Source organism: Macrotis lagotis, chromosome 6, assembly GCF_037893015.1.
Source record: "Macrotis lagotis isolate mMagLag1 chromosome 6, bilby.v1.9.chrom.fasta, whole genome shotgun sequence".
In the NCBI taxonomy this organism is placed as follows: Eukaryota; Metazoa; Chordata; class Mammalia; order Peramelemorphia; family Peramelidae; genus Macrotis; species Macrotis lagotis.
The window spans coordinates 82,527,539-82,550,854 of record NC_133663.1 but is presented as its reverse complement, the minus strand read 5'-3'; the positions used below and the strand labels follow the sequence as shown (position 1 = coordinate 82,550,854).

Here is a 23,316-nt window from a genome sequence, read left to right as displayed (position 1 = left end):
AATATTGGAGATAGTAAAATTATGTAATACATAAAATGACTTTTAAAAAACTGGAGATAATAGTCTTTTGTCTTTGTTTAAACTCCACAGTTCTTTTTCTGGATACAGATGGTATTCTCCATCACAGATCCCCTAAAATTGTCCCTGATTATTGCACTGATGGAGTGAGTAAGTTCATCAAGGTTGATCATTATCCCATGTTTTTATTAAGTTATACATTGTTCTGGTTCTGTGCATCTCATTCAGCATCAATTCATACAAATCTTTCCAGGCTTTTCTGAAACTCCTTCCTTCCTGATTTCTTATAGAACAATAGTGTTCCATCACGTACATATACCACAATTTTTTCAGCCATTCCCTAATTGATGGACATCCCCTCAATTTCCAATTTTGGTAAAGGCAATCCTTAAGAAATATCATATGCAAGGGATGGGATGTAAGAAAATGAGGTATATTTTTGGAGTAGTGTAGGACCTCCCTGGAATATAGAATGACTCAAAAGTCTTAGTGCAGTTTTGGCACTTAAGCACTTAAAACTGCACTAAGACCTTAATGTCAGAATAAACTGGAAAACGATGAAGCATCTTTAATGTCTGACTAAGGAATCTGCCTTTTATTCAACAATGTGGAGGCTCAGAATATTTTTGAGTTGTAAAATGTCCTATTTAGATCTGCAGGATGTGTTGAAGATGGGAAATTAGGAAACCAAATAAGAGGTATTGGAGTAGTCCATGTAAAAAGGTGATAAGAGCTAAGACTGCACTGTGGCTTTGGGAATAAAAAGGAGCAGATACAAAGGAAAAACTGTAATGATAGACTGAACTTAATGGAACTTGTTACCTGGATGAAGAAGGAGTCAAAGATAATTTCAGAGTCTCAACTGGAAGAATAGGTGTTGTTGATCATAATAAGATCAAAATTGGAAGGAAGACTGCATTTTTTAGGAAAGATAATAAGTCAGTTCTAACCAGGTTGAATTTAATGTACTCATTAGATATCTAAGTAGTTATTTCTATAGCTCAAAGGAAAAGTTAGATTTAGAAATATAGATCTGAGATACATTTATTGAGTCATGGTGATTGAAGCTGAGAGAGTAAATGAGATATCTAAGAGAGAAAGCATAGAAGCAGAGTATGACTAGAAACAGAACCTTGGAAAAATTCTTACATTTAGAGAGTAGAGTGAATGATGAGGAACCAGGAAGAGGAAGAGGAAAGAGACCTAGGAAACTGTAAGATGTAGAAGAGGAGAAAGAAAAAATCACCAAGAATGAATAAGAAAGAACTACAAATAGAAAAATGTGACTGCCCTCAAGAAATGTATATTCTAATAGGGAAAGAAGCTAGAATTGATACAGGTTGTCATATGAGTCAGTCTGTTGGTCAGCAGGCATTTATTAATGCCTAAGATGCACCAAACACTGTGCTAAATGCTGGGGGAGGGGGTACAAAGGCAAAAGATAGTTCTTGCCTCCAAGGAGCTCACAATCTATTGGATGTCAGCATATATTACATTCCTGTTATGCACATATGTATAAATGCCTCTCTATATATTTGTATATGCAGGATAAATTGGAAATAATTAATAGGAAAGATGTTAGAATTAAGAGGGATTGGAAAACACTTTCTGTTGAAGGTGAGATTCCAGTTGGGGTTCGAAGGAAGCTAGGAGAATAAGAAAGCAAAGATAAAGAGGGAGTACATTCCAGGTAACAACCAGAGAAAATGCCTGGAACCAAGAGATGGTTTTTGAAGCCACAAATAGGTCATTATCAAAGAGTCAAAGAGTATGTTTGTGAGGAAGGAGTTTTCAATTTTACGAAGACTGTAAAGGTTGGGTGTGGTGTTGGTATAAAAGGTTTTAGAATGCCAGACAGAGGTTTTGGTATGATTCTGGAGGTAATAGGAAGTTACTTGTATTTGTTGAGTATGGAGGTAATGTAGCTAGACCTGCATTTTATGAAAATCATGGGATTGGTGACCTGATCCACAGGAGAGCCAATTGACATGCCCTTGCCAAAGCACTGTTGATTTGGCTACTCAAAGCAAAGGGTATAGAGGGTAAGATGCAGGGAATGCATGAATAGGCAACAAGAAGGATGACTGGATAGAAAACAAAACTCAGTCTGGTACTGACTAGATAGAGTGGGCTAGGGAAGTTTGTACTCACTAATGAAGATAGGTTAAGAAGTCAATTGTAAACAATGTCGTGTGCTAGCAAAGACTTATCAAGGAGTTATGAAGGTTAAGAAATGGCAGCTAGGAGACCATTTGAGAGAGCAGTTTTAGTTGATTGGGAGTGGAAGCCATTTTGCAAGGAGCTAATAAATGAGTTGCCAAACCATTTTCTGGTTCAAATACTTCCAGTGCTTCTCTATTTCCTCTAGTACAAAACTAAAACTCTTTCTCACCTAGAAATTTAAAGCCTTTTGCAATCTGGAACCAGTCTCCTTTTACAGATTTTTTCTTCACATTATCCCTTTTATAAACTCTATGTCCCAGTCAAACTGGTCTACATGTTCCCCAAAGTTGGCATTTATTTTCTTACTCATATATTTTCATATACTAGTCCCCAAACTTAAAATGAACTATCTTCTCACCACTATTTCTTTAATCCCTTAGTCTCTCTCCTTGTTTTTTGAGGCAATTAGGGTTAAGTGACTTGCTCAGGTTCTGAGTAAGTGTCTGAAGCCAAATTTTAACTTGGGTCCTTTTAACTCCAGGTTCAGAACTCTATCCACTGTTCCACCTCCCTGCCCACCTTGGCCTTTCAAGACTCAACTCAGATGCCATGAACCTCCTCTTTCATGAACCTTTCCAGTTTTCCCAGTTGCTAGTGCCTTCTCCATCCTAAAATCATCTTGGATTAATTTATCTGTGTACATACTATGTTCCTAGCAGATAACAATCCCTGAGAGACTAGGTATCATTTAATTTTTCTCTTTCATCTCCAGAACTGAGCACAGTGTATTGCACGTAATTAGAATTTAACAAATGCTTCCTCAATAAGAAAAGGAAGAATCTTTATTGGCAAAGGGTTGCTCAGATTAATGTTTTTTGGAGGGATTTATTTCAATGAATTAAAGAATGGAGAAGTAGTATTCAAGGAAGTAAGATATTTATTTTAAATGGAATGTTTGACTTAGAAGTAAGGATGGGAAAGAATGAAAATGGGCTCATGAAGAGCTGAGTTGGATGCTAGGGATAAGGGTATGAGAATTTCAGGGAAAATAGAAAATATCCTTATTGGGACATAGGCCATAATTCTAGAAGACTGATGTTAGAAAAACCAGAAAATCAGTTTGGGAGAAAAGTTAAGAGAGGTCAGTCAGGAAATGGATTAGAGAAGACTCGTTAGGCAAAATTTAGTTGATGGTAGAATTTGAAGTTTGCATTGAATAAAACTATTGTGATATTTGAATGGGTTATTAATGATTTGTGAAGAAATGTCTAATTCAAATTGACCACAGTTGTGCATGTCATGATACTTTGTCTATTTAGAGCACAAATTTTTATTGCATTGATATTTTCTCTTTGAATAGGGTAGCTGTTTTATTGTTGTTGTTGCTTTTGTTGTATTGTGTGTGTATATCTGTTGAAAGAGGAATTTGGGTATGTGTATTTCTTTTTTAATAGAGCAACTAAAAGAAATCATTTTGGGGTTATTTGGCTTGGTACAGATATGTTGAGTATTTGAGGTTAGGAGTATATATACTGACAGGTTGTGTGTGGGTGTAGCCACATATGTGGGTGCCAGTATGTTTGAGCCAAATTGTTGACAGATCTTTAACTTGGGAGGGGGGAAAGGGGTGTGTTTCTGTGTGGGTTGTTGTGTATGTGTCTTTGTGTGTGTGTGTGTGTGTGTGTGTGTGTGCGCGCACGCTGGCGAGTGAGTGTGTCTATGGAATCTAGATGTCTTTTCCAGGGGTGGCTTATATTGTATTGTTTCCCATTATTAGTATTCCTACCATGGAGTAGGTAGGGGAAGCTGTGGGAGTGTAAAATGAGGGAAAGATTTGAAGAAAAGAGAATGCATGCATTAAAGTCTGTGTATCTGATTTTTTTGTGGATGAACTCATTTTTGCATGTGGAGATATGGTAGAGATAAGCTGACAAGTGCTGTTGAAGGTCTTGCTCTAATTTGTGACTATAACAACCATAAGATAGCCAAGATTTCTAGGAGATTGTGCTGCTCTGAGGAGCTGAGGATGAGCTGACACCACACCCCTTGCAAGAATATTTAGAAGTCGAAATACAAAGTCTTCTAGTATAGAATAAATCCAGTCGATTTTAAGTGAAGAGTACAGTGTAATATTAAACTAGTGTTAGGCACAGTAACATTGAAGGGGAAAAACATTTTTGAGAGACTTAAAAACTCTGGTTGTTGCAATGACTAGTTATGATTCCAGGGACTGAGGATGAAGCAGGCTATTTGCCTCCTGAGAGAGGAGCAATGAACTCTTGTTGCTAAATGAGACATGTATCTTTGAACATGACCAATGCAGAAATCTGTTTTTGTTTTGCTATTCATATTTATTTTATTTTTGTTAGGCAACTGGAGTTAAGTGAGTTGTTCACAATCACACAGCTATTAAGTGTCAAGTGTCTGAGGCCTGCTTTAAATTAGGGTCTTCCTGACTCCAGGGATCTATTCACTGTACCACCTCCCTCCCACCTCCCCCACCCCAAGTGCCCCCTATCCATATTTACTAAAAGTAATATTATGTTTTTTCTTTCTTTTTCCATTAAAGGAGAGATAAAAGAAAGAGAAACTAAATGCTTTTTTTTTTAGATTTTTGCAAGGCAAATGGGGTTAAGTGGCTTGCCCAAGGCCACACAGCTAGGTAATTATTAAGTGTCTGAGATCAGATAGGTAATTATTAAGTGTCTGAGATCAGATTTGAACCCAGGTACTCCTGACTCCAGGGCCGGTGCTTTATCCACTGCGCCACCTAGCCGCCCCGAAACTAAGTGCTTTTAAAATGAAATAAATAATAAAATAAAAGTTATATTTTAAAAAATTAATTGGGTACAGTGCACTATGTACTAGGATTCAGATGAATGAAAGCTATGGTAAATAAAATAGTTTGATGGGCTTTAGTCAATCTGTTATCTATTGATCAGTCAGATATTTTTTGAAAACCTTCTTAGTGTAAATGACATTGCTGAGGAGAATTCAAAGAAATTTAAGAAGCAATCCCCATCCTCAAAAAGCTTATGTTCTAGGTAAAAAAAGTGAGATTTATCCCTATAAAAATTAATGACAAAATGTTAATTCAAAAATTAACAAAATGTTATATAAAATGATTAATAAAATTATTTGTAAAGTAATTAACAAAAATGGACAAAGTACCAGAAAGACTTAATATGTTTAATGAATTAATTTTTTTCAAAAAGCATTTGTAGGGGCTAGGTGGTGCAGTGAATAGAACACCAACACCTTGAAATCAGGAGTACTTGAGTTCAAATCTGGCCTCAGACACTTAATAATTACCTAGCTGTGTGGCCTTGGGCAAGCCACTTAACACCATTGCCTTACACCCCCCCCCCCAAAAAAAAGGGCATTTGTATAGTGCTTACCATTATATGTCAAGCACTCTGCTTGAGAAATACGAATAGAAAATATCAAGAGAATGTCTATTCCCAAGTAGTTCAGAGAAAGCAGACATCTTCAGACTAGAATGTGAGTCTAATCTTCATGAGAAGTGTAGAATTTGAACTGGGTTTCAGAGAAGCAGAGAGGATTGGGAAGTACATTTTGCTGAACTAAGTAGATGAGTGTAGTTGGAGAGGAAAGTACAAAAAATGAATGGGAAGAACATAGGTAGGTCTTTACTGCATAGGTTCTGTTACCTAGTCTATTCATGTAAGGTTTATTATTTGTCAAAATGAGAGTGAAATTTTCTGACAAGATTCTTCGTAACTTTATCTCACACTTCTGTGGTTCCTTTAAATTTTCAAAGTACTTTCCATGGGGCAGTGGATAGAGCACTGGCCCTGGAGTCAGGAGGACCTGAGTTCAAATTTGGCCTCAGACACTTATGAGGGAGGTAGTATAGGTATTAATTTTATCACTCTTTTACAAAAAAGAGGAAATTGAAACTCCAGAGGATTAAATGATCTTACTACAGAAATGCACATAGTAGTTGCTAAAACTGAGATCTGAGCCCTGGTCTTCTTACTCTAGGACTAATATTCCCTTCCAAGACCCCATTGTCTCTCATGCTTTAGATGTTGATCTTGAGTCAGGTGACTTAAGTATTTGGCTTCAATTTAACAGAAAAGTCTGTTTCCTAAAAAACAATTTGATCATTTTCAAACTGTGGTTGTTTGTTGACTTTAATTCTACTGTGTTTTAAGATTTGTGATGTGATGTTTGTCTGGTTCAATAATTATCCATTGGCATCATGAAGCTGGAGGACTGTTATCACTTGGGACTTGTAGAAAAGCTTCCAGAGGGCAGGAATATCATCATGTCTATTGGACTCATATGATGTTTGATCCAGAGACATGTTCTGTCTTTATTCTTACAGTCAACTTTCAACTGAATATATAAAATTAACTCTCTTGTGAATTGTCAGCTTTTGATTTTTAACCCAAGGTAAACTTTCTCTTGCTGCACCCCATTGTCCACCCTCTCATCAATTGGTATATGGTCAGGGAATAGAAACCCATAGCTCCTATTTTCCCTCCAGCATTGACTATGTACTTTTTTTTGACATCTTTGTTAATTTTCTGGATGTTTTAGTTTACATTTTCCTTTTTTTATTAGAGATTTGGAGTCGTTCTCTATGGTTTTTAAAAAATTATTAGCAATTCTTCTTTTGAGAACTTTGTTTATATCTATTGGGGAATGAGTCATGCTGTTATGTATTTGTGCCAATTCCCTCCATCATGGGTATCAAATCTTGATTAGAGATTTTTGATGTAAACTTTTTTCCTCAGGCAATAGTTTCCTTTCTTATCCTATCTGCTTTGAGTTTGTTTAAGCAAAAAAAAAATCTGGTAACCAAAATTGTCTATATTTTATGATCTCCTCTATCCCTTATGTGATTAAGAAATTTTCCTTTAGTCAGGGTTCTGAAAGATGCCTCCTTCCAATGTCTGCAAATTTATAAAACAATGTGACCTTTTATTTTTAAATTAAATATCTATTTGGAATTTAACTTGCTATATAATATCAGATGCTGCTCTTAACCCTTTTTTTTTTACTTTTAAGATTTCTCAAACATCAGACAGTTCTCAGTAATTGCATTATCATCAACATCATTGACATTCATGTAGCAATTTGAGGATTGCAAAAGGCTTTACATAAATGTTTCCTTTGATAACCACAGCCCTATGAGGTCTTATTCCCATTTTGCAGATGAAGAACCTGAGACTCAGAGATATTAAGTGAGCGAATTTCCCAGGGTCCCATAGCTTGTGCCAAAGACCAGACCTGAATACAGGTCATTTTGAGTAAGGGTTCAGAGTTCTATCCACTGTACCACCTACCTGCCTCTACATCATGCTTTGTTGAATTTATAATCTCATCAATGAGGATCCCTCCTAAATAGTGTAGATTATAGCTTATTCCAATCCTCTTATCTTAATTAATTTTTAATTTTTGTCCGTGGACTAACTAGGTGATACAGTCTGGAGTCAGGAAGACCTGAGGTCAAATTTGACCTTAGACAGCTCCTGTGTGACCCTGGGCAAGTTGTTTAATCTTTGTCTCAGTTTCCCCATTCCTTAAATGGTGATGATAGCAGTATTTTCCTCCCAGATTGTTATGAGAATCACATGAGATAATTGTAAAGTGTTAGCACAAGACCTGCCACATTAATAAATAAATATTAATGATTATGATGATATGCTTCTATAAATCCTTAGGAAGTCCATTCAACATGTTGGAGGCCTTCTAGTTCTCTTGAGATTGCAGGTATACCAGTGGCACGTAGGCTATAACTTCCTTCTTGATTTTGCCACATGACCAACCCACCTTCTTCTATACTTATAGATTCCTCTTTCATGAAATTTTTACTCATTTTCCTACGTGTTGGCCAAGAATACATTGTGGTCAGCTCACCATTTACCATGGTCCTTCCTATTGCCTCTTGTTGACCTTTCACTTTTATTCTTTAGGGACTGTGCTATTCTCTGAGTTGTAGTCAGCATCACTGGAAGAATATAATTAATTTTGTTGTTGCTGTTATTGTTATTATTATTAATAAGATGGAACTTTAATTCAGGGAGAAGCTTTTGTACACATCTTCCTGAAATCTAAGCTGATTAGTGAGTTTGTTGTGTATTCTTATTATCAGTGTCTTTTATCCTCGCCAAAATTGTTTTTCTTTGTCTTCAGATTCTCATTCTTGAGAGCTTCCTATTCTTAATGAGAAGTCTTTCCCCTGCAGAATTTTAATATATGACATTTAATCCTATCTTTTCTCTGAACTCTTTGAAGTCTGTACTCTCAAGATGCATAGCACAGGTCAGATTATGTCCAGTTTTCTTTTTCTTCACTATTATTAATCAGCCAATCTACAACCAGTATTTATTAAACATCCACTTTGGGTCAAAAACTTTTTAGGTGCTGTGTGTATAAGTAGAAAGAATGAAATTACCTCCTCCTCATATTGAACTTACATTCTAAAGGGAGAGACAAGTACATATTAAAATATATGCAGTACAAATGGAACATTAATATACATATACCTATATATACATACACACAAAGTTGGTTATTACAAGGTACTATGGGAGCAAAGACACTAACACATAGGAGGAATTAGAAAAGTCTTTATGTGGAAGATGGTATCTGAACTCCATTTTAAAGGAGGAGAGAAATTATTTGAGTTGTTGGTAAGAAGAGCATCCATTCCATGCATGAGAAATGGAGCATACAAAGTCATGGAGAGAATTTTGTCAGCAAGGAACATGAATTCTAGGACTGATTAGTCGCTTCCCAAAACATTCATATCATTTCTACCTCAGCAAATAGTTTCATCTTGTTGGTAAGAGTCATTCCCAGAACAAACATTTCCTCTTCTAAAAGGTAATGTTCTTGGTCAACCAAGATAAGAAATTTATCAGCAATTTTGCTTTTGACAGAGAAAGATAATTGAAATTTTCTTTCTGTGTCTTTATGCTAGGCTCATTTGAACTTTTTATTTACTTTCCCATTCTACCTAGGTGGTCTGTACTATGGTGATAATTTTTTGTTTGTTTGTTTCTGTTCTATTTTCTCCTAAATGTTTTTCTTTCTGCTAATCTCATACCAATCTTCCCTTTACCCCTGATTTTTGGAATAAATCCTATGAAGTTTATCTTAGTATGCAGTGCAGTCAAATTCCCTTTTGTCTCTCTTTCAAGTAGATCTACTAAGAGTCAGATTCTAAGTATGTGTCTTATATCACCAAGTCACAGTGACATTGATGAGGTCAAATTTTCTTCCTTACATTAAGATTTATAAATTTAATTGTTTGTTATTCATACTTTATGCATTTCTATAAAGCTATATGAGATTCTAGGTAGGGTATATTTTCATGAGTTTTTTTTTTTGTTTATTTTAGATTTTTGTCTTCTGTGAGAAGACAAAGTACAGAATTCTGGATGTCTTTACTCCTTTTTCTTAACTATAGCTATTGTCTCTAGTATCTGGTTTGTTAAAATCAGATGATTTTCTCCTACCTTTCTTTTCATTTTTCTAATCTTTTGATTAGTTTTGTAGGACTTCAGGAAGATACATCCCCCCCCCCCCCAACCAGGCACTTATTAGGTATACTCTATCCCTGATCAAGAGCCTATTATCTCAGTTTTTAAGCTATGAGCCTAAAATACAAATTACATTCTCATACATCTTCTTCCTAACCAATTCAAATCTGTCCTTTTTTTCTGAATCACTTTTCTTCAGTATCAATCATGAAGGCACCACCTATGGCCCTAAAGTCTTCAATTTCTTTCTTGAGATGTTATAATCTTTAGCAGTGCTTTCCAAATCACTTCTGGCAGCATCATTTTGGCTCATCTGAATCACCAGAAGTGGGTAGCAGTCATCAGGTTAAGTAAAGGATAAGATTTCTATATACATATATATGTATATATATATATATATATATATACACACATATATGCTATTGGTTATACTATAAATTAACCATTATGATTACATATCATTTAGAAATAGAATAGAAATCCTGCCAACATTTATTTCTTTTTGTTAAATAGTTAAAATTTATGCAGAAGGAAAAAATGTTCAACATCCACAGTGAATACCTGATGTTCTCACATATGTTCTATGCATTGTTATTCAATATATATATAGTTGTGAAATCTGATATGATGTATGTTACTCTTGTGGGTTTTGAGTGTTGAGAATTAAAGTTAGACTTGGGATCAGGTTGCTATATTTCTCAAGTTTCAAGTTCCCATATTGTATAATGCATTCAGAACTGACCGAGGTCATACCACTTACTGGCTAAAATCAACTTCTAAAAATCATGATTCAATGAATTGTAATAATATGAGTTGCCTTCTTAAAACAAAAAGGGAAATTTTTATTAATTGCAAGCCTCTTTTTTAAAAAAATACTGTCCTTCCTCATTCCTGAAAACCAGAATAGCTCCAGTATAATAATATGCCCTCATCATCATCCATTTTACTTTTGAGGGCTAATGAAAAATAAAATTATTTTAACTGATAAATTAAAGGACACTAAATTTTCTCCAGATTTAACTCCAGTAATGTAGAATAAGAAAGGTCTACAAAACATTCCCCTCACCCCATTTCTTTCCAATGCTCACCAGTTTCATAGCAGTGACTATTAACTAGTTATAAGCAATTATATCCAAGAGAAGGGAAGTTTACTACTTTTGAGGGCTATATATTTTATACTAATTTCTTTTTTCAGAATTGCATTACCTCATTTTTTTTTCCACAGTTCATCTAGACATTTGAGTAATGTTTAATTGCTATTCACTTTTTTAAATTAAGGGAAATGAAAATAAATGAAATTTTAATTTTTTTGTGGCATGTCTTTGAATAATTGCAAATACCCTTCTATCTCTCTGAATTATGGTTGGAATTCACTGGTTGAGTGGGACAAAACCTTTTACATTCCTGCAGCTCAATTTCTCCTAGGATCTGGGACAGCATTCAGAGCAACTGAAAATAAGGTTATATAGGAGACAGTGATAGGTCTTGGCCCTGTGACTGCAGTGTTTTTGGTTTTAATGTGGAGTCACATAGCCAATATGAATGAGTAGACAAAACTCCATCTTTTTGGCTTTGAGGATTAAGGCAAAAATTTTCATCAGTACCCCCCATCATGTCTCCTTGACTAGGAACTTTGGGTAGTGACTAAAATTGTGTATTACAGAATAATTTTAAGAAGTGACTAATTATGTAATTCATTTGCATGCAAAACAATTCATCTCTAATTTCACTCCTGTATCCATGTTGGGTTCTGCTCTAATTTAGGAAGAGTGTCTCTGAACCAATTTATCCTTTTTTATGTATAGGTGCAGATTATGGGTTTTTTTTTTACATAAGAGATAATTTTTATTTTTTTAATTTTACAATTTTCCTCCCTAATCTCCATTCCCTCCCCACCTACAGAAGTCTTTACATTGTTACAGCACATTCTTTACAAAGTGCTATACACTGATCAAAATTGAATGTGTTGAGAGAGAAATCATATCCTTAAGGAAAAATAAAATATAAGAGTTAGCAAAGTTACATAAGTTAATGATTTTTTTTAAATTAAAGGTCTTTGGTCTTTGTTTAAACTCCACAATTCTTTCTTCAGATACAGATAGTATTCTCCATCACAGATACCCTAAAATTGTCCCTAATTGTTGCACTGATGAAGTGAACAATTTTATTAAGATTGATCATCAACCCCATGTTGCTGTTATGGTGTACAATTGAACCATTTATCCTTCAAGCAATTTTATTTTTAATATCAGAAAAATGTTTTCTTTAGTATGTTCTAAACTCATTGGGCAGTAACTAATAGTATTCTATACAGGACTGAGTAAATTTTGGTTGTTCAGTGCCAGGTACCCTCTTAAATTTAATGAATACTTGAATAAATTAGTGATTAAACAATCAGATGTTCTTCCTCCTCTTTCTCCTGTCTCACAACCAAAAACAATCTTTTGTAATAAAGTTGAACTCTTAACAGGCATAATTTTGGCATGATATTCTATGATTCTGATCATTTTCTACTTTAGTTTATTATTTGTACTAGAGTTACCACCGTCTCTATGACAGAGAGCATCAAAGAAGGCAACTTATATACAGTGATTTGTACACTGTAAAGCTATAAATACACACAGGATGATTATCCTGTACCTTCTTCTCCTCAATGTGACATCAATTTCATCAGTTCACATCTTTATGAAAATAATATGGAGGAAAAAAGATTGTTTTTAATATAATTGTCAATATTATTCAATATTATTATGGATACATTTTCAGTATAAGCCTCATACAAAAAATGCTTTGCATTTATTTTTACTTTTCCATTGACTCTGAGCTTAGTGTTATTTAAAATTTTATTTTGTGGTTGAGTATAAATGGGGCATGTTTAGAATGATAATAATAATAACATTTATAGCAACTATTTATATAACCAGGCAGCGTGTTAAACACTTTACACATATTATCTTAGTTGATCCTTACCACCCTGGGAGGTAGGTGCTATTATTATTCTCATTTTATAGTTGAGGAAACTGAGGCAGATAAAGGTTAAGTGACTTGGATAGGGCCAAGCAATTGTAAGTGTCTGAACTCAGGTCCAAGTTATGTGTGATGACAACATTGAGATTGTCTTCAAGACTATGGTAGAGAAGTTCTATACTTTTTTTTAAAGTTGATCTGCTCAGAAAGCAGAACCAAAGACTTGAGCCTTTTTAATGTCCAGTTTCTTGTCGATAAATCGAGATTAGTACTAATAATGATGATTTAAGTAACATTAACAGTAATGTTCAAAGGATTTGTGGTCCTTGAGTGGTAGGTGTTATGATGATTATATCTCTGTTGCATATTACTATCTATGAGATAGTAGACTGAAAAAAGATCGCTCCTGTTGGGGAAAATTGAAAGCATAATATATTTGAAATAGTACTTATGCATTAGTTGTTCAAAAAAGTGAAAAGTGACTGCACTGATGAGTTTCAAAAAACAGGCGCACTTGCTGTCCCTATGGAGTTGATGCCCTAGAGGACTGTGTTATCAGGCACAAGATTAGGGTCTTTAGGGAAATGTCAGGGTTTTCATTGTCTAGGCCAGGTGGGGGTCAGTGAGGAAGTCTGCAATTTCTGAGAGTGAGGGTGTAGGAGAACCATTGTCAAGGGACTCTTTATGAAGTACTTGGGGAAGGCACAGCAGTGTTTCAAGTAAAAACTATCCATTTCCTTTTCTTATTACATCGCAGCTATATTACAAACTGGGGAAAGAATTAATCTGGGCAGATCCCAGCATATGCCCAGAGTGGCATTACTAATCAGAGTACTTTCCACTCTTACAACAACTAGTAAGATATTCTATATTCTAAATCTAGAAAAATATAAGAGATACATCACTGGTTGAGGTAGAATCCATCCAGTTCTATGTTCTATGTCATTCTATCAACATTTTTTTGTGTTAGAGAATGACTTCTGCCTATGGTTCAAACTTCTTGTTCCCTGGCCCCACCTCCCCTACCCCTACTCCCCCCACCCAATTAGATCCCTACCACAAACTTTCTTAAATAATCTTTTATGGGTCAGTATAATATAAATCTATTTATATTGTCAACTTATACCATCTTTTAGGATTTCAGCCTTTCCCAAAAACCAAGTAAGAGGCTACAAGTGAGGATGAGAAATGAGTTCTGAATTTGAAATGCTGAATGAACTCAAGAGTCATGAGGTCCATATTCAAGCACCACCATTCACTATCTATGTAGGGACCTCATGCAAAGTCCCTAATGACCTATGATCCAACTTTTTAATTTATCTACAAAAATGGTACCAGCATGTTACAAGAAAGCATATTGCTGAGTTAGTCTTCTGAGACATTATTGTCACCCTGTTCATATCTTTTATTACTTTTACAAATTTTGGTCTTCTTTCCAGATGTAAATGTGTTTCTTGGGGGTTCATCTCCTTGATGCCCATTTTTTTTCACACAAACAGCTCTCTTCTGGTGAGTTTAGTTGTCCTTTTCCATGGACCTTTTCTAGCTCCCAAAATCTAAAGAGAGAAGACCATGTTACCATAGTCATTAGGAACTGGAATCAATCATTGAACTTTCAACATTCTTTGAGTCTAAACATACTATTTTAGAGATAATGAAACAACTTGCCTAAAGTTTCAATGATAAGTCCATGTTATTCCAGATATATCCCCACTATAGTTTCATATGCATTGCCCTGGAGGATAGCCTGCTCAATGGAGAGGAAACAGAATGGTGGGACAAATAGAGGATAAGGGCATTGAAGGAAATTATTCCAAATGATCATTGTTGCCTTTTCACCATGATAATAGATAAATCACACCCACACCTGTTTATTTACAGTTTATAAAGTATTTTCTTGACAAAAGTTCTAAGAGAAGAGACCTAAAGATTTGTAGGCACAAAGATAAATATTCCTATTTTACAAATAAGAATATAAAGACTTAGGATAAATACTCATTGATTTAAAGCCAGATTTTCTGCCTTCAAGTTCAGGACTTATTGTACAACACAAGGAGAGTGCTCTGATTATACAGAGAATCTGTTATAGCTGTGATCTGACTTGTTTCTTGGTGGGGGGGGGAGAAAGGGATACAACCTCTAGTAAAACAAGTATTTTACTAAAATAACAAATAAACAAAAAACTTCTGGATGAAAACAAATACATGGAAGACTTTTCTTTTCAGGTCAACCATGCAATTATTTGGTAAAGCACAGGTTTGATTTTAAACATACTGACAAACTATACTTTCTTTCACTTGGGAAGTTATTTGTAGCTGGAAAATAGAGAATGGATTTTAAGGAATTTCCCTTGCCCTTCCTCATCACTGTCTGTAGGTCTTTTCTACTAATTTAATCAAAACAATCCTGGATTTCATCAGGTTCCTGATATCTAAGAGCCCAGCATGATTTGGGACAAAAATGATTGGGATATATAAGCCCTTCTTGTTTGGATGAGAGTTTATCATTTTCTGCTGTTTGTACTTCACTTTGATATTTGCCATCAGAATGACATAGTATACTCCAACCAATTACAGGGTCAGGGAAGACATCTTTATGGAAACTGTAAGAAGTAACCAAGCTAGATACTGTTGAGGATCTCAGCACCTTCCATGTCAAGGACAATTAAGACTTTTAAGATGATAATATTCATAAATAGTAATCAAGCTATCTGAAGTTGCTGTATTGCTAGAAGCTAGTACATATATATATATATATATATATGTATATATGTATATTTACTCTGTGATAGTATATATTAGAGCAGCCCAGAGAGACATGGAAAAGTGGGTGGGGAATCCCTGCTGGGTGAGTAACTCAGTACATTATATTATCCATCATGAGAGTACCAGCAAGTTTCATTGTGCATCAAAGAAAAAATTTATTTAATAAATAACCAAATCCAGCTACAGGATGTGGAGGTGGGAATGTTTGCTCTGAATTAAAGAATAACTTCCTCAGTTTCCTTTCCCCCACCTTTCCCATTCTCCTTCCTTTGTCCTTCAGAAAACCAATAGCCTATGATAGGCCAATCAGCTAGATAGATGAATTGATTTCTGGGATCTGGCTTTCTGTGTTCCCTGCTATAGTCTTTTTTGTGGGATTTCTTCTATACTTTATTGATGAATTTTGAATTTTACTTGGTCCTGGTGGCAGCAAGGGTTTCCTACTTATTTTCTTTGGGAGTATAAAGCATTCTGATTGAGGTACATGAGCCCTTCTTCTTTGAATGAGAGTCCATTGTTTTCTACTGTCCAGTGAGTAGTGACCAGTGGTGTTCTTTCTCTGTTTGCAGTCTCTATTTTGAAATCTCTCTGATGATCAAAAACATTGATAAATGGCAAAAATTGCCAAGCTGAAGCCCTTTCCTCTCTTCTCACTCTTCTCTTAGATAGAGATCTTATTTAATCCCTCTTAAGCATTCAGTTCCATAAGTGTAAGCCCAAAGAGAATTCAATTCTCCTATTGCTTCTTCTTTAATATACTAGGAGCAAATGCAGAAACCTTACAGAAACCTTGAATTTCCTGAGAATTAAGTTAGCAGAAGGCCAGACTTGATGGCATCTTATAGTATCTTATCACATAAGAGAATAAAAGTTTTCTTTGGTGGTGTGAGTGTAAATATCACTTGAGCAGATGGGGGGGTATAATGAGACAGGAAAGGCAAAGCATGATGCTTGCATTTTACTTGAGATTATTGCTGTTGATCTTAGAGTTGGAATCAGGGAGACTCATCTTCCTGTGTGACCCTGGGCAAGTCACTTAATCTCCGTTGCCTCAGTTTCCTTACCTCTAAGAATAAGCTGGTTTTCTTTGCAATGAAAACCCCAAAAGGGGGGTCAAAACTGAAAAAAAAGACTAAATAACAAATGAGACAGGAAACTTAATGTTTTCCTTTTACCTGGGATTTGTTTATTTTGCAGTTAACAAAAGAATAAAAGATAGCTATCTATGTTAGCATTTTAGACTAGACTGTAAGTTCCAGAAGGCCAGATAACTTGGTTTATTTAAATATTGTGTTTCTACTAGTAGAGTATCAAATTATAGGTTATGGGCTTATAAAATATTTGTTATACTGCATAAGTTATTTCTTTTTTGAATTTTTTACTGAAATCTCCAAATTTAGCCTCATGATAGTAAACAATGAAATATTTTTTTTCCTGGTTTTTAAAACTGATTCTTTGTTTCTCCTATGCCTTTAATCCTCACTCACAAGCACATAGAGTGTTAAAAAGAAAATATCTGTACTGGAATGTTTTTTGCTCCCAATGACACGTGAAAAAAAAAAGACATTCATTAAGCTGTACTTTTAGTATAAACTAGACTGAAAAAAGGACTATTTCATAATTACATTCTAAAGAAGAAGGAAAAGGTAGAAAGAAGAAAGTGGGTCAAGTATTATGCCTGGACATGAATATCTTCTAATATTTCATAGGAAAGGATAGGTTTTGCCTGACAAAGTAGAAATAATGGGACAACCAACTGGATCTCAATGATAATAAACATCTGTCCTCTTAACCTTCTGAATTTCTAAGATTTAACATTTAAGAGCATTGGTTTTGGAGTTACAAAAAAACCTAGGTTTTAATCTTACTTTCAATTCTTAAAAGTTACATGATTGACCCTGGACATCATGATATGAGAGACAATGTGAAATAGTAGATAAATGGCTAGTTTTGGAGCCAGGAAGATGTAGATTTTAGTTGATTTTGACTCATATTATCTGTATGACCAAGGACAAATCACTTAACCTCTCAATGTCTCTAGATAAGTCTCTGTGGTTGTCAGTCAATCAATAATCATTTATTAAGTGCCTACTATGACAAATTGAGGATACAAAAGTTTCAAAAGGCATTCCTTGCCCTTTCGAAATTACAAAATGAGCTGAAATTCTGTATCTGTAGAGAGAATTTCCATACCATGTTTAATACATTAATGCAATAAGTGATCTGGACTCCACTCTACCATCTCATAGTGGGAAATGGGATGGGCAAGAAAAATGGTGAAAATTCTTGCAGTAACTACTTCATCTGGTTGTAGTTAGGCTCAAATGTGATAAGGAATATAAAACTCTATGAAAGCCTTAGAGTGATATATAAATGTCAGCTATTATTATTATTATTAGTAGTAGTAGTAAATAAATGCTTACAGCTGTCATCTTATAGGGATTTTCCCTGAAACTGGCCTTCCATAGGGTGAAAAGTATAAATGTGTAGGGAAAACATGATGCATAAGAAGGCTTAAAAGAAAAATCCGCTACTTCTTTTACTGTGCTTCTTGGTCTATAGTCACTTTATGGAGAGGTCCTTCAGGGAAACTTAAATGCTATAATTTGATTCTTCGTGATGTAGAAGCTCCATTCTGGCTAAAACATGCCTCACAAATTGGCTGAAAAGCTTTGGTAGTAGTATACGTCACAGTTTAGAATCTAGCTCTTAGCTTTGTTTGGCAGGGTTTTTATGGCTGAAGATAACCTGAATAGCTGAGACCTTTCACATATTTTATTTGCCTTCTGCTCCCTAAGATTGTGGTTCTTTCTCCTGCCTATTTATTCACCTGCATTTACTGGAAGAAACACTCAGTCTTGGAGTCGTGAGTTGCTGTCCTTATAAATCAGCCACAAGCCTACAGTTTGTGGTGATAGGGTAAAAAGAGAGGAGGAGGGGGAGACCAAGAAGCCAGAAATGGCGAATTACCGTAGGTTCTGGTGGAAAATAGAATTAGAAGCATTTGTGGTTCTAATGAAAATAGCACATTTCCTTCCTGCTCAGGCAGTGGGGGTGAGGATCCTCCTGGGATAAGAAATGACTACTCTACAAGTTGAAGGAAATGCCCTGACTCTGGGAACCAAAATAAGATTTCCAGATGCAGGGACCTTGTAACACTATTGAGGTCCATTTTAATCTCTCAATTTTTTGTCACCTGTGCTGCCAGTGTGTTTTACCCTTTAAGTGGCTCTTTCCAAGATGTTGGCCATCGAGGTACTGAAGTGTGTTGGAGCAGGTATTCCGCCATTTACTAACAAGCCTCATTTCATCTCTTCCTGCAGGTGAGAAGCCTTATAAGTGTTCATGGGAAGGGTGTGAGTGGCGTTTTGCACGAAGTGACGAGCTTACGAGGCACTACAGGAAACATACGGGTGCAAAGCCCTTTAAATGCAACCACTGCGACAGGTAAAGTGGTTTGTGAGATGATTGGGGAACTGATGGAGGGGAGAACAATGCTGATTGGTCAGCCTAGAGGCTGAACACAAGTCTTTTCCAAAGCACATATATCTTCAGCTTTTCCATTGGGAGAATTGGTGGGCAGAGAGGTGGTACAGTAGATAGAACACCAGCCCTGGAGTCAGGAGGATCTGAGTTCAAATCCATTCTCAGATAATTAATTATTTGGCTGTGTGACCTTGAGCAAGTCACTTAACCCTATTGCCCTATTGTCTTGTGAAAACCAGAGAGAGAGAGAGAGAGAGAGAGAGAGAGAGAGAGAGAGAGAGAGAGAGAGAAGAGAATTGGGATTACAGAGGAGCTCTCCCAAGAAAGTTTTAAGTAGGAAAACTGAAAACAATTTTAATTTTACTTTGCCAACTATGAGTTCCTAGTCACTCAGTCTTATGCTAAGGAAGGAAACAATCCTTGGTTTGATATATCACTCCCTCCCTCTCTGCTTTCTTTTAGTCATGAGGTTCTGACAGAGACCTGTAATCTTTCATTTTTTTCTTAGAGATAGAATTAAAAATATAAAATGCTTTCCTCTAAGAGTAGCTCCTTAATAATCCCACTCATTTATTCACTCAGTAGGTATTTATTAAACACCTACTATATATTTTATTGATTTAATAAAATAATTGAGTTTCTGTTATGTAGAAGGCAGTCTTAGGAACTGAGATTTAAAATGATGAATAGTATAGGGTCTCAGACCTCAAGAAGTTTAGAAGTTTATTTTAGCAATCCAAACACACAAAATATTTCTCACAACGTACATTGTTCAAAACAGAAATCCAAGCAAAGTAAAAAATATCCTAAATCTTTTTGATGTTTTAAGCATGAATGGCTTGAAATGGCACTACAATTTTTGGTACATATGATTCTAAGAAAAGTTCAAAAAGTTCTGGCATCAGTAGAAGAGGTGAAACTTCAACTTTAAACCCTGAATAAGTGGGATTTCAGATTCTTGTTCTATCTCCTACCTGTTGTAAAACTGGGTCTATGTTTTCTAAATATATTCCTGTTCTTTCAGAACAAAAAGTCAGAGGACCTGGGTTCAAATTTCACCTCAGATAAACTACCTAAGCGGGGCAAATTCTGTACCTCAGTTCTCGGTTTCCTTCTCTTTAAAATGAAGGAGCTGTATAAACTGACTGACCTCTGAGGTCCCTTCCAGCTCTGAAGCTATTGATCTTATGGAATAAGAGAGAAAGGGCTAAGAGTTGCAAGATGGAGAGGTTTCAAAGAATTATCCTAAAATTTAATTTCAAGTCTTTAGAATTTGGAGTGGAGGAAAGGACGAGTAACAGCAGACAATGCCCAAGTAATAATATCTGACAGCGCTGACATTATCAACCAATAAAACCCCCAAACTGGAGACTGTGCAGACCAAGGTGAAGCCAGGATTAGGTTTAGACATAATCAAATAACGTGCTTGCATCTGAGCGTGTTATCCTTCTAATCCTATTTCTGTATTAAAAAAGAAGCTTAAGAAAATTAACTGTCTTTTTAATGCAATACTAAGGGTCTCGGTTGTGATAAGAAAAATGCTTATAATACAATAAAGGCTAACTGAAAGCCTCTGGGCTCTCTGAGTTGGCTGAGAGCATGGAGAATGGCAGGAGGGGGGTGGACAGGATGTAAACAAAGGCCCAGCTTTCATAAGGAAGGAAATGTGATCAGTTTTGCATCCTGTCTTCCCAAGCCCTGATGTCCCACTCCTGTCTCCTTTCACCAGGGCTTCCTCTGCCTGTTATCCCTGGTTTAGTTTTTGTTTGTTTCAAATGAAACACAGGATAAGCCAGGACTGTGGCTGCAAGAGGAGACCTTTTCCTCATTCTTGAGATATTTATAAAAGAGAATTCATGTTTCTTTGTTTCTGGCAGCGCCTTCCTTCCCCTCCCCCCCCTTCTAAAAGGAGTTACTTCCATCTTATCATCATTCTTTAAGAATTAACTAAAAACCTTGCTTCCTAAAGCCAAAGAAATAAACTCCCCACATCAGGACACAAGGAAATATAGTAGCTAAAGCTGTTGTTCATTCTCTAAGAGTCTGCCCTTTCTCCATAGAAGGGGGTTCTCTTTTCCCCCTCTCTATCTACTGCCCCCAAACTCACTGAGTAGACATCAATCAGCAGTGCTCTCTTTTTATTTAGGGTCCTTTGAGCATTATATCATCTACTCTAAAGTCTCTCATTCCCATCTCTTAGACTAGTTAAATCTTCCCCCTTGTTTAATTAAAGTTTTCCTTGTAGTGGGATTATAATTTTAGGCCTCTCTCTCTCTCTCCTCTCTCTCTCTCTCTTTCTCTCTCTCTCTCTCCCTCACCATATATATGTATATATGTATATATGTATGTATGTGTATATATATATATATATATGTATATATATATACATATATATATATATATATGTATATATATATACATATATATATATATATAACACGAACTTCTTGTGTGCCCCAGGAAGACACAACATTTGGGGGGAGCTTTCAGTTACTTTTTGGTTAGGTAGTAGTCAAGTGCCAATAGACTGTTGTCCACATCTGAACAGCATTGTATTCTCTCAATTAGAGATGATGATGATGATGATGATGATGATATTTGTCCCTTATTCTCCAAGAAGATCATGACATCAGGGAAGTGAAGCCATGACATGTAGTTGAATTGGAATTGAGTGAGGGGGTGCTGTGCTAAATCGCCAGCCTCACTTTCTCCTCCAGAACCATCTGGGTCCAATGGCCAGATTTGAATCAGGATGACTGGAGATAGCCCTGGATGTGAGGCAGTTAGGGTTAAGTGACTTGCTCATGGTCAAGATTGTGTGGACATGGCCACATTGGTTAAGGTAGTACTTGGAAGAGAAGGAACCGTTTTTGGATTATTGCTATATATATTTCTAACTTTCATCACCTGGCATGTTGGGGAATTTACAACTTTCTTATGACAAATATGTCAGAATCTGATGTGTCCATATTTCCATTGTGGAGAGGTGGACCATAATATTGCAATCATGTTTGTTGAAGGGGAGGAGAAGATGGATATATTGGTAGTCTTTTATATTTTGTTCTTTGATTTCAACATTCTTTAGTTTTTGAAACCTGGGAATTTGCAGGTAACTGGGTGGGTGATGTGAGCCGCTTTTCTCTTGAGGTTTTGGAAAAGTATAAACAGATCAAATTCCTAACTGGAAAAGCAACCGTGACACAAACAAACAATAGGTACCCTTGAATCCAGGATTGTGCTGAGGCTTCAGGACACACAAATGCCAGAGTTAGTTTGAATTGGCAAGCCACCTTCCTTTTCAATCAGCATTTATGTGCTAAGAATAGCACTTATTTGGGATGGGGCACAGGGAAATGGAGAGGGTGCTGACATGGCACAATGATATGGGAGAGAAAAGCCCTGGGTGATTGGATGAATACCATTCCTGACCCCCCACAGTGAGTCTCAACTTTAAGATAGTCATCTTGCCCCCTACCAGCACAGTGCAGTAGTCTTAGCAGTGTGTGAGTGAATGGGAATCTGAGCCTCATCTTGCTTTTAATCTGATATTCAGTTTAGCAACGTCATCTTACTGGGTTACTAGCTAGGATTGGGATTTTCTTTCCCAAAATGTATGCATGTGGTGGTGGCATCACAATTTCCATGTATGTTGAGTAGTGGAAATGGATTCTATCAATTCTGATGTCTCATTGAGTTCTTAGTATTCTATGACTTTGCCATGGCCTGGCAGAGGAAGGCCATGCTGTTTTCTTGGCCCTCTAACTGATAACCCCCTCATTGTTTGATGGGGATGTTTCCCACTCTCACCAGCTGCAAGAAGGAAGAGCTAGAGGGAGGCACCAGGCTTCTTTGTTTACAGAAATACTCTCACATAGCATGACGCTGCTGATAGGAAACTGCTTTGTTCCCATTAGCACTAATAGCCAGTGTTACTGTACCACTGACTCAGCAGGCTTGCAAGAGTCCAAGAAGGCTGTTTCTGGCAGAGTGAAGCAAGAAAGGATCAGGGATGGATGAAGGAGTGGACCTTTGGTGTTCTCAACCCAGCCCAGGGTCCAGTAGAAATGCCAGATGATGTGGGTCCCTTTGGTGCTCAATAAGATGGCTATTTGTTTTGGCATTCATATGTCTTTAATAAGTAAGTGACTCCTTTCCCCCATCCCATTCCAAAGGAATAGCAATAACAATTTCAGAGAATGACTGGTTTTCTGTTCCTGACCAGTTTTGATCATATTATACATGAAATTATATTTATATGTTATATTATATTATAATTATATGATATAATTATATATCATGATACATAATTATATGTCATGTGATTATATATTACACAATTTTGTTATATAATTATATATTATATGTAGCATAGATAATATAATTATAAAAATTATTAACAG

At 35.9% G+C, this 23,316-nt stretch overlaps 1 protein-coding gene across 2 annotated transcripts in view; it reads left to right on the top strand.

Moving 5' to 3' along the window:
- The window catches only part of KLF7 (KLF transcription factor 7), a 97,247-nt gene that overhangs the window by 67,789 nt on the left and 6,142 nt on the right, over positions 1–23,316 (top strand). For both annotated transcript variants that reach the window (XM_074191518.1, XM_074191517.1), the window contains exon 3: positions 18,754–18,877. In XM_074191518.1, coding sequence (XP_074047619.1) covers positions 18,754–18,877 — 124 coding nt within the window. The remainder of the gene's footprint in view (positions 1–18,753; positions 18,878–23,316) is intronic.